Source organism: Lissotriton helveticus, chromosome 11 (genome assembly GCF_964261635.1).
Source record: "Lissotriton helveticus chromosome 11, aLisHel1.1, whole genome shotgun sequence".
NCBI lineage: Eukaryota > Metazoa > Chordata > Amphibia > Caudata > Salamandridae > Lissotriton > Lissotriton helveticus.
Genome location: NC_136072.1, coordinates 11,042,491 through 11,058,157, shown reverse-complemented (window position 1 = coordinate 11,058,157; position 15,667 = coordinate 11,042,491). Strand labels below are relative to the sequence as shown.

The 15,667-nt window shown below is 44.3% G+C and overlaps 1 protein-coding gene across 1 annotated transcript in view; it reads left to right on the top strand.

The window, feature by feature from the left end:
* Positions 1-15,667, top strand: part of LOC144791846 (putative cation-transporting ATPase 13A4) — a 446,251-nt gene that overhangs the window by 184,054 nt on the left and 246,530 nt on the right. Inside the window, exons 7-9 of the mRNA XM_078666631.1 lie at positions 1,318-1,452; positions 7,049-7,121; positions 15,377-15,508. Of these exons, the coding sequence (XP_078522757.1) occupies positions 1,318-1,452; positions 7,049-7,121; positions 15,377-15,508 (340 nt within the window). The remainder of the gene's footprint in view (positions 1-1,317; positions 1,453-7,048; positions 7,122-15,376; positions 15,509-15,667) is intronic.

Sequence of the window (15,667 nt, the reverse complement as noted above, 5' to 3'; positions counted from 1 at the left end):
AAACTATTGGCATTGTAAATGACAAAGCTATTAATTTCGCTATTTTCAAAACTAACACATAAGTAAAAGATGTGTCATTTACAATACCAATAGCTCAAACTTTCCTGATGCGAGACCTATTGCATTCCAAATGCTTGTTCTATTACAGTTTGTGCAGAGTACAAGCTGCAATAGAAAGATTGGTGTTTTCATACATCCCTGCACCATGTGGCTGGCACCATGCTGTGCCTGCCACATGGAATAGGGATGTTTAGGGGGGCACAGGCCCCATAACAGTGGGCAAGGGGGAAGGGGGCTTTGATAGGGCCCCCAAATTTAATTTCTGTCTACCTTTTCATGGCCGGCGGACCGCCAAGCAAAGACAGGTGGATAGCGACATTGTAATCCCGGCAAGATAGCCAAGGTTGGCTTTGCTGCTATTTTGGGATTAGTAAGCCACCCGCCACCCCGACGGAAGCAGACCGGAATTACATCGCGGGTTTCCCGCTTACTGCCAGTATCATAATTCAGCGGTCGAAAGGAAACCTAGAATGTCCGGCGGAAAGCCTCCAAGGAGCTGGCGGATGGCTCTCAGACCCAGTGCTCTCTTGCACCTTGCAGTAGTTCTTTCAGAACATACTGACCTTGAAAATAACTGTCTTTTTTGGTTGGGCTCCCTGAGCAAAAAAACTTTTTTTTCTTCATATAATTTCACAAAGTTCATAGGTCAATTCAAACAAAGACAATTATCCAGATAGAAAGTCAGTGGTCTTTTTTATTCTTCGTTGATTCTTTTGCTTTTCTCCACATTGACTCAGATCACAACACTACAGCCAACATGCATGTTTCGTCTTTGGTACATCCCCAAAAAGACTTCCTCAGGGCTACAACAACAAGTTCTGCACTATTAGTTTCCGTATTGATATAGAGGCGAGTAGAAACAGTTTGTCGGTAAATCAAAAGACACACATCGCTTATTCGCCCAGCATCTTATTCCATGTGACGATATTAGTCTCCGTCAGTGTAACATTTCCTCTGCATATGTGATCCACGAATCAGTCTGAATCTGGGTCTGAGAGCCATCCACCAAAAAAGACGTATTTTATGCAATTGTAACATATTGCAACCTGGCAGTATAGGGTGGTGGCTGTCTGGACTCCCTTGGTAGCACAGTGCAAATCATCACACTCAAGACACCTAAACCATCAGACATTGCGCAGAAATACCTTACCACCCACTTGCTAGAATTCTTGAAAATAACTGGTTTATTGATTAATGTCAATAATCTAAATAATCTGTGAAAGCTACTTTTATCTGTTTTCTCTTTGTTCTATGCAGGTTCTAAATCCATTTTACTTGTTCCAAGCTCTTGCTGTGGCTCTTTGGCTGTACAATGAGAGCTATGATTTTTCCGCTATCATCATCGTTATGACTCTGGTTTCCGTGACAGTCACGACCTATGACCTCCATAAGGTGAGTGCTTTGACTGGCTCAGAAAAGTCATCTCTTTGGTAGAGACTCTGTGAGTGTGAAATGATGAGATTGCACATGGACTGCAAGATGGAAATGGAAAACCTAGCTGAAGGCAAACAGTGTGGCATGAAATGAAGGCTGTGTGGCTACAGCTGGGGTGCAATAGTTATACATCAAGCGGACCTAAATATACGATTAAGGCTAAACTTTGCATTCAATGCTGCTCCTCTCAGCGGGTGAGGGAATAGAGAACAAGGGAAGCAGGGAATATGGTGTGGGTCATTTCATCTACAAGAGAAGTGCCATACCATGCCATACTATACCATTCCATACGATACCATAATATAACATACCATAACACGCCATACCAAACCATACTATACCATACCATACTATACCATACCATACCATAAACCATATCATAAAGCACACCACTCCATACCATTGCTTTTGTATGTCACTGTGACAGTCGGGCTGGGGAAAGGATGCACGCTACGAACTGATGTGCTCGGATAACCCTTTTATTTATAAGTACACTTGCTTCGGGTTGTCTAGAGTTCAGAGATGCATGCAGTTCGGCATTCAACAAAGCACAGAGTCCAGTAAGTGAGGTTTCCTTCCGGTGTTGGCCTTCCTTTTCTTGAATCCCCGCCTTGGCTCTCCCTGTGGCTCTTCTCGGGTCCGGTTAGGCTCAGGAAGAAAAGGAAAACAAACAGCCGTATTAATGGCTGAAACCGGGGTCAATGAGTGTGAGGGGGCAGGGGAGTGAGGGATCACCAGGGTTCCACCACCTTCTCAAGACTTGGGTCGTTATATCCGAGTGACGCCGGGAACAGTGCACAGAGCCTGTGACCACCCTCACCCTACCCCGTCCCACCCCGTGAACTAAACAGCCCTTGAAAACGCCCTCGTACCTTGTGGAGCCACACTTCTCCCCTGGTAGCGTGGCAGGGTGGCTCGTGAGTCCGTTGGCCTCCTGGCTTGTCGAGTCTCTGCTCCGGAAATCCTTGAAGCGGCTCTTCGGTACTTCCGTCTTCTTCTTCTTTGGCGGGTCAGCTTCTCTCCTGGAGGTTCCGCGCCGGCAGATAGAAACGGGGCTTCCTTAAACGCCCCTGGCTCATCTGATTGGCTTGGGTCAAATGACGGGCTCTTTCCTGATGGGTTGAATGTCGGGAATGCCAGGGAACTCCCCCCTATCGTCAAGGAAGGCAGGCCCAGTGACGGGGTCAGCGAAGGCAGAGCTGAGGAAATCCAGGAAATGTCCAAGGGATCCTGCGGGCGGGGCGGAAATGGACAAATGTTAGCAGGTACACCCCGTCCGTCCGTGACAGGGACCATGTCCTCGTGACAGTCACTATAATCTCAAAGTGTCAGAATGTTTAAATGCTTTAAATGGGGTTAGTATATTGGTCAGTCTGAGGTCATGTCTAATTTAGTTCAAAAGTTTTAAACTTAGGGCCACAACTGGTAACTGTTAGACCTCTCAGTCTCAGGGTGGTCTTCCTGTAAATATTTTGCCTTTATCTTCCAATTCTTGCTTAAATTAATCTTTGTTCGCTCTAGGACCCTTGACCACCTCAAATGATGTCAATGCATTGATGCATAGACGTCATTTAGAAGTTACCAGGGGTCTCAAATTAGGCCCCTGGCACTGCCAATGTGACCCTTGCCTTGCCCTTGGGACCCCTAGCCTCAGAGGGGGAGAAGGTAGCACAAGAAACTGAGCAACAGGAACAGTTTGCTGTGATAAATGCTGCAGGGTTGCAGAAGACAGCTGCTGTTCGTGGCAGCACCATTTGAGATTGTAACAGTTACAGGACAAAGAAATGCCCCATACACTGGCCCTTCCCAGCTGGCCCATGTGACCGCGCCAGTCTGCCTGAAAGGCCTTTCCAACACTGGGAGTGGGGTGTATTGCAAGAGCATTCAGAGGTGCCACAGATCAGGTTTGAATATGTTTGTGGGTCCAACAAGTGCTGGCATAGGGTAGAGTGTTGCAGGCCAGGATTGAGGTGCACTATACACCTGCTAATGCCTCCAAGTAATGGTGGAACAGTGGGGGGGGGGTGCTGCATGTCAATATTCAGGAGTATGTTTAAGCTGTGTTTGTGTTCCAGAGGGAAGGTGCTGCCATTGACGTTAACTGGGGGTCCCCAGGGGTAGCAGCTGACACCCCTGGATTTCCCTTTGTGGCACGTGCCACTGTCCTTGTGACCCCTGACCTCAAATGTAGTAGGAGCAAGACCCGAACACAAACTGCGCTTAAGATATCTTTTTATTTTATTATAAAGTGTCACTGCATTCATCTCAACAATCCTCATGTCCTTGAATACTGCATGGTTGTGAGTCAGAGGACATCTATTCCCTCTGAAAATGGCTAAGATTTTGCATTACTTCAGTGTCTGTATGTGCACACACTCTCCAGGTGGGGAGTAAAATGCATAGGGGCTGATTACGATGGCGGGCGGACAAAGTCCAACCGCCATCACAGCTGCAAAAGGGACCGCCCGCCATAGTTGCGATGGTCCCGCCATCCACATGATTAGGCACCTGCCAGTGTGGCGGGCACATCCTGTATATTTTACATTGCACTGGGCGGTGCTGCAAGCAGCACCCACCGCAATGTAAAAAATACATGTGGTGCTTTTACATGCACAATGTGACAGGCACGGCTCAGTGCCTGCCACATTGTACATGCAATTGCAGGGGGGTACCATAGGTACCCCCTATGTGCACCCCACAACCTGGGGGCCCGCAACAGGTCCCCAACAGCAGGAACCACCAGCCTTTCCATGGTGGCAATGCAGCCATGGAAAGGCTGATCACAGCCTGCATCGTAATATGGATGGCGGTGCCTTCCAGACACCGCCACCATATTAACCGCATTTTCCGCCGGTCGACCGGCAGAAAAGTGGCGGACGGTCTTTCCGTCCGTCATGGACCCCCCAGGCGTCATAATATGGTGGAGGGTCTTTGCAGTCAGGATGGCGGGGAGATCACCCCCGCCAGGTCGGTGGTCACCACCGCCGGCCCAGTGGTGGCGATACGACCGCCATCGTAATCGGCCCCTTAGTGTCTTAATTGTTATTGGCAAAGTATTCTTATAAAGTACCATTGTAATATTCTACTTAACTATGATTGAAAAGCAACATGAAATGATAAGTGGGTAAAGGCAGGCACACACAACTGGGATCTAATTTAAAAATGAAAACAAGCTCTCAGTCTAAATTAAAAATAGATCATTTTTTTCAAAATTGCAGAATTACAAATACTTGGCTACTGTACATAACAATTTAACCGTTCATTAAAATAGTGCTTAACAAGCACTACTTATTGAGAAGGAAAAAACAGTATATCTCCACTCCTGAAGTGAATAATCCATACATATGTCTTTAGTTATTTAAACCAATTAGAAATAGGAGACCCTAGATTAAATCACAAATGTATTGCAAGAAATAAATATGTTGAAGGTTTAAGTGTAAAATACGAGGCACATGAGCATACATTACTGAATTCTACTTGGTTACTATGAGGACATTCATCCTTTGCAGTCTAGTTAATAACCTCTGCATTAAGAAAGGCTGAATATGGAAGAAGAGGAACTGATGTTGTTTTAGGTGTCACCCCCAACCTTCCTACTGTTGACAGCATTTAAAATCTCTGCTACCTGGTGGAAACCTCAGCAATCCGAGATCTGAGGGTCTAAGATCCGTTTTATCTTAGGGTTATATCAACTATCTTAACCCCTACGGTAGTACAATTTGGTAACCCGAGGACCAAATCTGCTCTCCAAAGCTCAGCCGGTAATATATGTTTAACCTAAGGAATAATGTTGTCTTAAGTCTCCAAAATCTGCTTAACATTATGGATACATTTGCTGTTCAAAGTCTGTGAGATCTGGGTACCATAAGCGATAGCTTACTGGAACACTCTGGGCCAGAGCATTTGAAACTGTAGTCCTCATTACGAAGGTGGTTGGATCGACCATCCTTTCTGACCCCCAAAGCCGGGAAGGTTACCCTGCCGTATTACAATGTACCGGGTAGATGCGGTCGCATCTAAGGCAGAGCACATACCCCAAATATGTCACTGCTAATGCATACAAAACTCACAGAAAACATGTGTATTGTACACATAGGCATGACATATGTTGGGATATGCCTTGTGCACCATGTACCCCATTGCTTGGGTGCGGTGGATTGTGCACAGTCCAGTCGATGGGGTTACATACCGATTGGGATTTACATGGATTCCGGCTCCCACAGGATCGCAGTATTCAGGGTATAGCTGCCCAGGTGTAGGGGTCCTGCAGGAAGGGATCCATGGCAGAGGCTGCTGGAGAGAAGCGGATTTGGGTGAGTACGCACCCCAATCTTTCTTTTCTAAAGAATCTAGGCAGCGGTCAAACGCTATGGTCGGGTTGTTAGAAACACACCTCATAATCCGGGCAATGGTACGAGATCCTTGTACTGTCATATGGCTGCTGTTTTTCTCTGACTGCCGTCTCAAGGTTAGCTGAAAAGCTGTTAGCGGTCTTTCAACTGTCGGTCGGAGTACACGATACATGCATCATAATTCGAGGGTCAAACCGACTGCTTCCGCTGAGAGTGTGGCAGTCCAATAGGTGCTGACAGAACCGCAGAAGCCACTCCGACCGCCATTGTAATGAGGCCCCATGTTTGGATAATTGAACCAATGCATGACTATATGATGATAGGGCCTTGGCATTGCAGGCTACTACTGGTTATGCGTAGTTATGCTTATGCGTGCAATTGCTGTACTGGTATATATTATGACTGACCCGATGCACAGTCTGAAATCCAATTAATTGGCATGTGGTTGCAAACTAAAATACACTTTTATGAACTTTCATAACCCTAGTGATTTTATTGATCTTGTTCTTGTAATTTACTTTAGTTGAGTGTCCGCAAGTGCAAGGTCATTGACATTTTTTCCTATGGTAAAAAGGAGGAATGAGACTTGTGATGTCACTTCCTGTGATGTCATCAGCATTGAAAGGGCATGCAATGTTATTTTCGCTACTCCTCGCATTTTGGTGAGTCGACACTTATGGGTAAGATATACACAGGGCAATATCCAATTCACTAATTGCTCCTTTTAACCAAATCAGTTTCCAATCGTTGCCAAAAACTGGGGGTCCTTCTTCCATCGTATCCAACCTGGGAGGTTATTTTAAAATGGCATGAGTGCTGTGAGGTCTTCTTGTGGTATGAATACATTACTGGATACTCTTCAGTGACAGACCCAACCTCTCAGTTGGTCTGGGCAACAAAGCAGGAGATATTAAGCATCTTTGAATGGCCTCAACCTAAAACATTTGGAAAACTAATTAAGGTTTAACTATTTCACTTGTATTATTTAACAAGATCTTTTACTCCTAGTAAAGTTATGCACATGATGAACAGATGATGTGTTAAATCACTTATGAAGACTACAAGGATTATTATGGGTGTTAGAGGAGTGCAATTCTAATCCCATTCTTAGAAAGGAATTACGAATCTGTTTAGGATGTAAAAAAAGTGTGAAATATTTCTGCTCATAGTAACTTCTGCGTCTTTTTGCTCCTCCATAACAGCAATCAGTTAACCTGCATAAATTGGTTGCGGCGAACAATAGTGTCATGGTCACCGTGAGTCTAAAAACTGGAGGTGAGTTCTTTCTAATTGTGAAAAGAGGTTTTGCCTTAAGATTGGAAGGTTCCGAATTAGAAGCGCTTTCAGGGCTAAAGGTCTTATTTGGCATGAGCAATTAGTTGCCAAAAATACATAGCATGGAGTGGATAAACACATATATTTAAAAAAAAATTAAAAAGTTTTTGCATCTGTTTAAGGACGTACGTGTCATTGGTCCGATTTCCGTTAAACCGTCCTTCTTCTAATAAATTCCAGCTAGATCCTGGCTCATCCTAGGTCCACCTTCTCAATGTTCCTAAGATTAAGAAAGTGCATCAAGGCAGGAGATCATTTGCTTGTCATATGGGATTAAATGGAATCTTTGTTACTCTACATTAGATGTCAATCTAATTTGGTCACCTTCTAGAACCAGTTAAAACCGACTATTCTCTTGTAAAACATCTTTGTATCACCTTAGTTTGGTTTGGCGTTCTTCTTTAGCACTAATAGGCTACCCTGGGTCATTGTGCGCTAAACAATACAAATAACATGTAAAACACAGATAATAACATCAGATGTCAACTTCAGCCCAATATTCAACTGATCCCAACCTTATCCCTAAACAGAGGGACACTTTTTTCGCCTTCATTTTTTAGTTCATTGAAGAAACCATTTGCTGTAATTTCATTCAACATATATTTGACTGCTATGACTGAGTCTGTAAAAAGTGTGTCCCACAGCACAAAGTGCAGTTCCAAGTCTGGGGCATGTGGTGCAGAGATAAGTGTGATACTACCCTGTCCTAACTCTTCACTGTGGAGAGCGGTCCCTTCCACATAGACACTTTCATGCTAGCGTTCGCCGCCTAAAAGTGATTGTGGTTCACTCTTGGTGCACAATATGACATATTAAATCAGTCTTTGAAATGTGGTTCCTTGATCTAGTTTATCTCAAGGGGTGCTGTCTATAACTGGATTATTGCAAGTTATTCAGAGGTTCTATAAGGTGAGATATATGACCTCATGATGAGTACCGCACTCCTTTCCATCCTCAGAAAGGTTTTAAAGTATGGCCAAAGTGGGCTCTGGTCCACGGCCCCAGCTATCTAGATGGCTTGCACTAATTGACCAGGATAGTCACACTGTAATTACTGTTTTTAAAAACAGTTACTCAAATACTGTGATGGTGATCATCGTTCTAATTTCATGACCTGGAGATTGCAACTCCTGTAAAGCCATAATCTTCTGGTGAAGATAGTTATGTCACACCCTAACAATAAATGCAATGCATTTATGTTACGGTGAATGCTTGACATTGTTCCATCCCAACGATTTCATCATAGACAGATTGGTGATTCTTTTAACCCCTTCGCTGCTGGGGTAATTCCCCCAGGTGCGGGGGGTTGGCAGGGGAGCACAGCGCCACGGTGCTCGTGATGAGCTCAGCTCGTCATGAGTCACAGTGGAGCTGTGCTCATGACGAGCTGGGCTTGTAACACCCCGCCCACTGATTAATCTCCTGCACAGGTGGGGAAAATCGCGCGTGGGCTGGCCGCGGCCGTTATGACGAGCCCAGCTCGTCATGAGCACAGCTACTCTATGACTCATGATGAGCTGAGCTTGTCATGAGCATGGAAGGGGTTTAACAAGCTCTCAGATTGGGGTTGTCTCTTCCAATAAGGCAATTCAACAAAACAGTTTTTTTGCTTAGAAACAATGTGGACTTCTAAACAGACAATATCATCACTCCAGTCACAATAAGTGACTGCCTGCTATTGTTAATAAGTTATTGTACTTGCCAGTGTTTGATTTTAGGCAGTACTGTTGTCTCGTCCATTTAGAGTGTTCCTATCTTTTTCCCTATATTTGAGGTCTCCTTTTGGAACACAAAACCGACAAGAATGAAGAGAAAACGTACTCTTTGTTTCAAAAGATATAGCACAATATAAGGCATTGCAGTAGTGCACTGGCCGACTCATACTTTGAGTGAATACATGCAAGGGCACAAAATGACATTCATCTTCTTCCTCCTCAAATTCCTTTTCCTCATTTTTGCCACATCGGTGAAGGAAGCATGATCGGATCCCTGAAAATTTGTCGTATCAGAGACCTTTGCAAATTTCTGAAGCATGAGTAAGGCCATGAGTAAGGCCAGTTGTGCAGGAGGCATATACAAACGATGAACAAAAAAGAAAGAAACATTTACATAACATGAAACCTCCTCTTTCCCATGCCAGGGGAAGATGAGATGTAATACTAGATGTAAGCTGTGTCATCACACTGATTAGAAGACCATTTTTATCTTCTTGATATTTGAAATATACTGAGCTCCATGTTCCAATGTATAACATCAAAAATCCCACAGGTGTGTGGTTAGGGACAAGCATTACCAACTCTCTCCAGTCTAGAGATCGGCCATGAAACAACTTCCAGAGTTTTTACAAACGTAGTGCAATGACTAGTTGCCTTTTGTATTGGGAGGGAATATCTACATTTCCCAATGTAAGGATTGTCTGATCCAGATACGATCCATTCATCAGCTCCAGCAAGATGACCATGTAGTATACCAAAAGGGTTGCTGGTTCTTTACTTTGACAAAATATGTATGTCCTTGCTATCTTTCCAGTGATGAGGCTTTGACAGGAGTAAATATTTCTCCTCTCCAAGAAAATGAATTATGCTGAAAGACAGGGCACACCTCCAGCTTTGGCTAAATCATATTGGTAGATCTGGATAGGATATAGCTCATGGGTTTATCAGAAGGCCCAGGGAAAAGAAAAAACTGAATCTCCAATACAAAGTAATTTGCAAAGATATCCGACAGCTTTCAGGCTTTTTCTTCGAAGGTACAATAGAAAGTGGTAATGGGGAGGACTAACATAAAGATAAAACTGGTGTGTGTGTATGTAAATTGGCAGAGATGAATCATATCCTGGTTATTAGCACCACTAGCACAAAGTCTTTGCTGTTGGGTGAACTTGCACCTTCTCCACGGAAGACGCTAGACTTTACTACAATATCCAGTCTTGAACTGAGAGATTTGCTGATTTGTTTGCCTTTACACTCAATGCCCATGTTCTGGCCTTTTGCACCAGATTTCCAGCCCATGCGTTTATGAGGACAAAACACAAGGGCTCTGTCTTGGCAGGTGTCTCCTCTATGGTTTCACTGCCTGTCCACAGATACTGAGTTCTGGTCAGGCTGATGGACAATGTGGCACGATAGATTGTCTTGATGGTTCCATGCTGGCTAAGAAGTTGGTAATTTTCATTACTGGTTCAGATGGCAGTCATGCAAGCATAGAGACACCCCAAAAATGTGATCCCCAAGTCAATGACCTGCTCAGTATTGAGGTTGAGCTGGAAGTTCTTCAAGGCTGTGGCTTTCAAGGAAGGTAGGGAAGGCTATTTAAAGGCAGAGCAGTCCAGTTATTCTGAGTAACTATAGGAGTCACGAGATGGGGATCTGGAAGAGGAAACATTGATGGCCAGACTACCTTGAGAAAGCTTGCCCACCTGCAAATTTTGAGTGATGGCCCCTGATTAAACGCGGGTATTAATGATCCTTCCAGACATTCCTGCCACTGACACAACTTGTCTTCCTAGTCACCGAAACATTGGCTAAGAACTTGGAAGATGTAAGCTTCATGTAACATAGGGAGTCAGTCCTTGGTAGACAAAATGCAGTGATATTGGTGATTGATGCAACATTTAATCCTAAGACCCTCTTGATACGCCACTGGGCTGGAGCTGTGTTTTTTAAGCATTTGTTCCGCAGCACTGTCCATAGACGAATATATGTGGCACTTTTAGATTTACCTCCGGGGTAACTTGCATATCTGTGGAGAGCAGAGGTTTACTACAAGCTAGATCATATCTCTGAACATTGGACATGTCCAGGAAAAAAATCTTCAGCTGAGACTTTGTCTAGATGAATTAGATCCACAGTTTTCTTGGCTTATTTCATTGCTGGCTCAATCTTCATGAGGGGATTCAAGAAGATCATCGGAGTACCGGATTAGTTTGGTGAATTCCCTGTATTTGACAATTGTGAGACAGCTCACCGTCAATTTGGGTGACATTACTCATTAATTGTGGACTCTAGTGCTATCTACATTTAAGGTTAGAGTACTTTTGTCAGTTTCAGAATTATTTTCCATTTTGCAACAGCTCTTTACGTTGGTTATATTTCTTTGTGGCTCAGTCCAAAGCAAAGAATTTAGAAGATCTCAGGTTAGTAATGTATACATGAGGACGATGCCTTGATTAATCACAGGTAATCTTTGCTACTCATAGTCTCATCCTTCCTTCTCACAGTGTTTTAGACCAGGCAACCTTAGAGTAGATTACCCCCCCAAAACATTCTGCCTTCCTCCTACAATTTGCTAACCTCAATTGTGCTGGTATTGGGACTTTGCACACTTTACCACTGCTAACCTGTGAAAAGGATTGTGTGCTCTCTCCCCTATACATGGTAATATTGATTCATCCCAAATTGGCATATTTAATGTGCTTATAAGTACCTAGGAAAGTGATAATACATGTATCCCGGGCCTATAAATTAAATGCTACTAGTGAGGATGCAGTACTGATTGGGCCACCCACTTAAGTAGCCCTCTACCCATGTCTCAGGACGGCCATTTCAGAGCCTGTGGGTGCAGTTTGGTCTGCCATGTCAACCTGGCAAAATAAACTTTTTGCCAGGCCCTAACCTTCCCTTTTTATACATATAAGTCACCCCTAAGGTAGGTTCTGGACAACTCAAATGGCTTGATGCAGTGTATTTAAACGTCAGGACATGTACTTTTAAGATTTATATGTTCTGGTAGTGAAAAAATCTCAAATTTGTTTTTCACTGCTGCAAGAAATCTCTCTCTCCCATATGGTAACATTGGGATTACCTTATTCTAGCTTATTCGTGTAATTTCCAAATGAGAGGCTATAACTGAGTTTGAGTTTTGTGTCTCTGGAATACTAATTTAAAATCCTAATTCATGACTTAAATTAAAATTCTGAAAATGCCACGTTTAGAAAGTTGGCATTTTCTTGCTTTAGCTCTTTGGTGCCTTCTAGGCTGTCTCTAATCACATGACTGGATGTAGTTGGCAGTCGGGCTTTGTAAATCCCTCATAGACAGACACACACAATGGGAGATTAGATGTGTCTCAATGAGCCACCTCTGGCAGGATGGGAGGGAGGTGGTGGGCATAGCATCACACCTGAATAGGCTGTGTCCTGGCCACATACTAAGGGCTGCCCCTGTAGTGAGTCTGGAGCCAGGATAGGAAGGACATTGATTTTGTGCACTTCAAAGGCATGTCTTTGAAGTCTCCCCATTTCAAAGGCATCACTAGGTATAAGTAATGGACCTCAGGCTCCTCTCTATGAATACACCCTGGACCTGCAGATACTCTGCCAGGAAGAAGGACTGCTGAGCTGCTGAAAGGACTGCCACTCTTCTGTTTTTGCTTTATTGATATGCTGCCTTCTGTCCTCTTGCCTGGGTGAGATTGACTGGGTCTGCATCTCTTGAGCCCAGAACCCAGAGAGACTTCAAGGGCTAGTTGGTTGGCCTCCTTATCTGAATCCTCAAAGACAGAACAGGCTTCCAACCCCTGCACCTGTACTCTTTTGTGAGTCCACCTTGCCAAGTGGTGCCAACCTAGTTCTGGATTTGGAAGTGGGCCTAAGGTCCTTGCCAGTCGAACTAACACATCTTCACTGCTACGCTATGCATCTCTGAGCAGAACTGACACCTCTCATTGGCTGAGCAGTGTATCCTTGAGCAGAACCACAGCATCGCTGCTGATTGGTCCCATCATATAAAGACTCGCAAAACCAACCACCTCCGGCATCTTGGGACTAACACATCCCCTTCAGAACCAGCACTGTGTGACGCTTCCCCCTGCACAGATCCTATCATCTCTCATTGACAGCAGTGTCAATAAGAATGCCGAAACTCCAAACGCAGCTTCACTACTCATCAGAGCTGATGCATTGCCTCAGCTGCGCATCGCATTCTTAACACCGGACTTTGCATCTTAAGCCCCGTCGATGGAATTCTTGATACCAACACAACAGGAACCTGCATGTCAGCCTCGCTGCTAGCCTCGGCTGTACAACGCTTCTTCGACGTGGATCCACGCAATGCTCCACAGCCTGGATTTAACCCCTTCGATGTTCATGACAAGCTCAGCTCGTCATGAGGTACACCTCTCGTGTGCTCATGACGAGCTGAGCTCGTCATGACCACACCCATTTCTATTATGGTCCAGCACAGCAGAGGATCCTCTCAAGCTGCCATGGTGTTAAGGTTCTTTGCTCAGTGGGCCTAACTGGGTCCCTGTGGGTGGCCCTGCTCCAATGTGGTGGCCTGAACTTGTGACTTTATCCTGGTCCAGTGCAACCAGATATCTCCAATAGCACATTTGCTTCTTGACCCTATTTGTCTCTATAAACTTTAAAAATCTCTATCTAATTGGATTTGTTTTTGTTCTGTCTTTATTTGTATTTATTTAAATCAGAGATATTTATTTAACCTCGTGTGGAATCATTTTGTGTGGTGTTTTCACATTTTTACTTTTTGAGGTGAAGCACAAGTTCTATTCACACTTCCTCTAAGTTAAGCCTAACCGCTCTGTGCCAAGCTACCAGAGGGTGAGCACAGGTTAATTTAGGGTTTTCCTGCCCCTGCCCTGACTAGGATTATGGTTTCTGTTTGACCAGGGCTCATACACCGGTGATAACATATACAACAGCCACATTCCTGAGATGACCACGAAAGCATACAAGCTCAGAGCCATGCTTACAACCCCACGTTAAGTTCCATCCATCATGTCATCAGTAATGTCATTAAACGTGTCATTAGTGATGTAATGTGTGAGGTCAAAAATATTGCACCTTTGTTCTTTTCAGAGAATGTCTGGGTTTTTATGAACATAAGCTATGATCTTATTACCATACCTAACTATATTGTCACTTTATCCTTTGATTAGTTTCAGTGAATTTGTGATTTTTTTTTGTCATATTGAAAGTTAAGGGCCCCATTAGGATGACGGGCGGACTTTGTCCGCCCGCCATCTCGTAGTACAAAGGGACCGCCCGCCATAAGGGTGGGGGTCCCGTGGCTGCCATTAGAATGCGCCCGCCCCAGTGGTGGGCGCATCCAGCATTCCTGACATTGTGGCGGGCGTTGCACTCAACACCGCCCGCCACAATGCCAAGAAGGCATGTTGTGCACTTCCATGCACAACATGGCAGGCACCGCACGGTGCCTGCCATGTTGTGCATGGAACTGCTGAGGGGTTCCATTGGTACTCCACCATGTGCATCCCCAGCCCCCGGAGTCCCTGGGGGCCTGCAACGGGCCCCCAAGCACACTCCGCATTCCTTTCTGTGGCGGCAATGCCGCCACGGAAAGGCATTCCCAAAAGCACAAAAGCACATTGTAATATGGCTGACGGTGTCAAACAGACACCGCCACCATATTGCAGACTTTTCAGCCCCGGTCGCAAGTCGACCGCAGCAGAAATGCGGCAGGCGGTCTTTCCATCCGCCTCGGACCCCCGAGCCATTACAATATGGTGGAGGTCATTTCAGCAGGGATGGGGGGCGGATCGCTCCCGTCGGGCCAGCAGTGGCTACCGCCGGCCCGGCGAGGGCGATCCACCCATCATCTTAATGGTGCCCTAAGTATCCAAACTATAAATTGGGCTCTGTTTCCCACTAATCATTACAAAGTCTACAGATCCTCACTCAAGACCTCCAAACTTCATCTTTTGGTAGGAAAAGTTAAAAAATTCATACATTTTGCAAAAATAATACTGTCTAGCTTTGGGCCTTAATGTACTGTCTAGGTAAGCTGGTCTTAGAAAAATTGTCAACCACTGTAGAGCAATACAGATATTCTATAAACATGTTTTACAAATTGGAACAATCTGTATTATTCTTTAATAAGGTAAATAAATCTTACAAAACTATTTGCTACAAAATAAGACAATTTGCAAGAAAAAAAATATTTGTCATTCACTTTTTCTGCTTTCGGGCATCTGTACTCCATTCGATTACCTCTTCTTGGATCTGTTATAATTGAGAAACATTGATTTATAATGAAGGAGGAGCTAAAACAAGAATTCTAGCAGAGTGGTTATAAAAATGTTTTGCTTTTCACATTTTAAGATAACACATTGTCTCAGGCATCCACATTTTAAAAAAGCTGCAAAAGTGCAGCACCATGTTAAGAACTATCCATAATAACAGGAATGTGTAAACAATATGTTTTCTTATTTTGCAGAGCACAAAGAGGTGGAATCACATAATTTAGTCCCTGGAGATGTGATTATATTGACTGGAAACAAGCTTTATTTTCCGTGTGATGCTGTACTCATTAATGGGAGTTGCATTGTAGATGAAGGCATGCTTACAGGTATGAACTCTATTTATATCTTCTTCTGTGGTAAAGTTGGTTTCATTTAGGTTTCTTATCACTAGTTGTTGCTGTCACATTTTCACATCTTTCCTGTGCCAATAATAGGGGTTATAGTGTGAGATTCACCCTCTTCCCCTGCCAGTACACCTGGTTGTG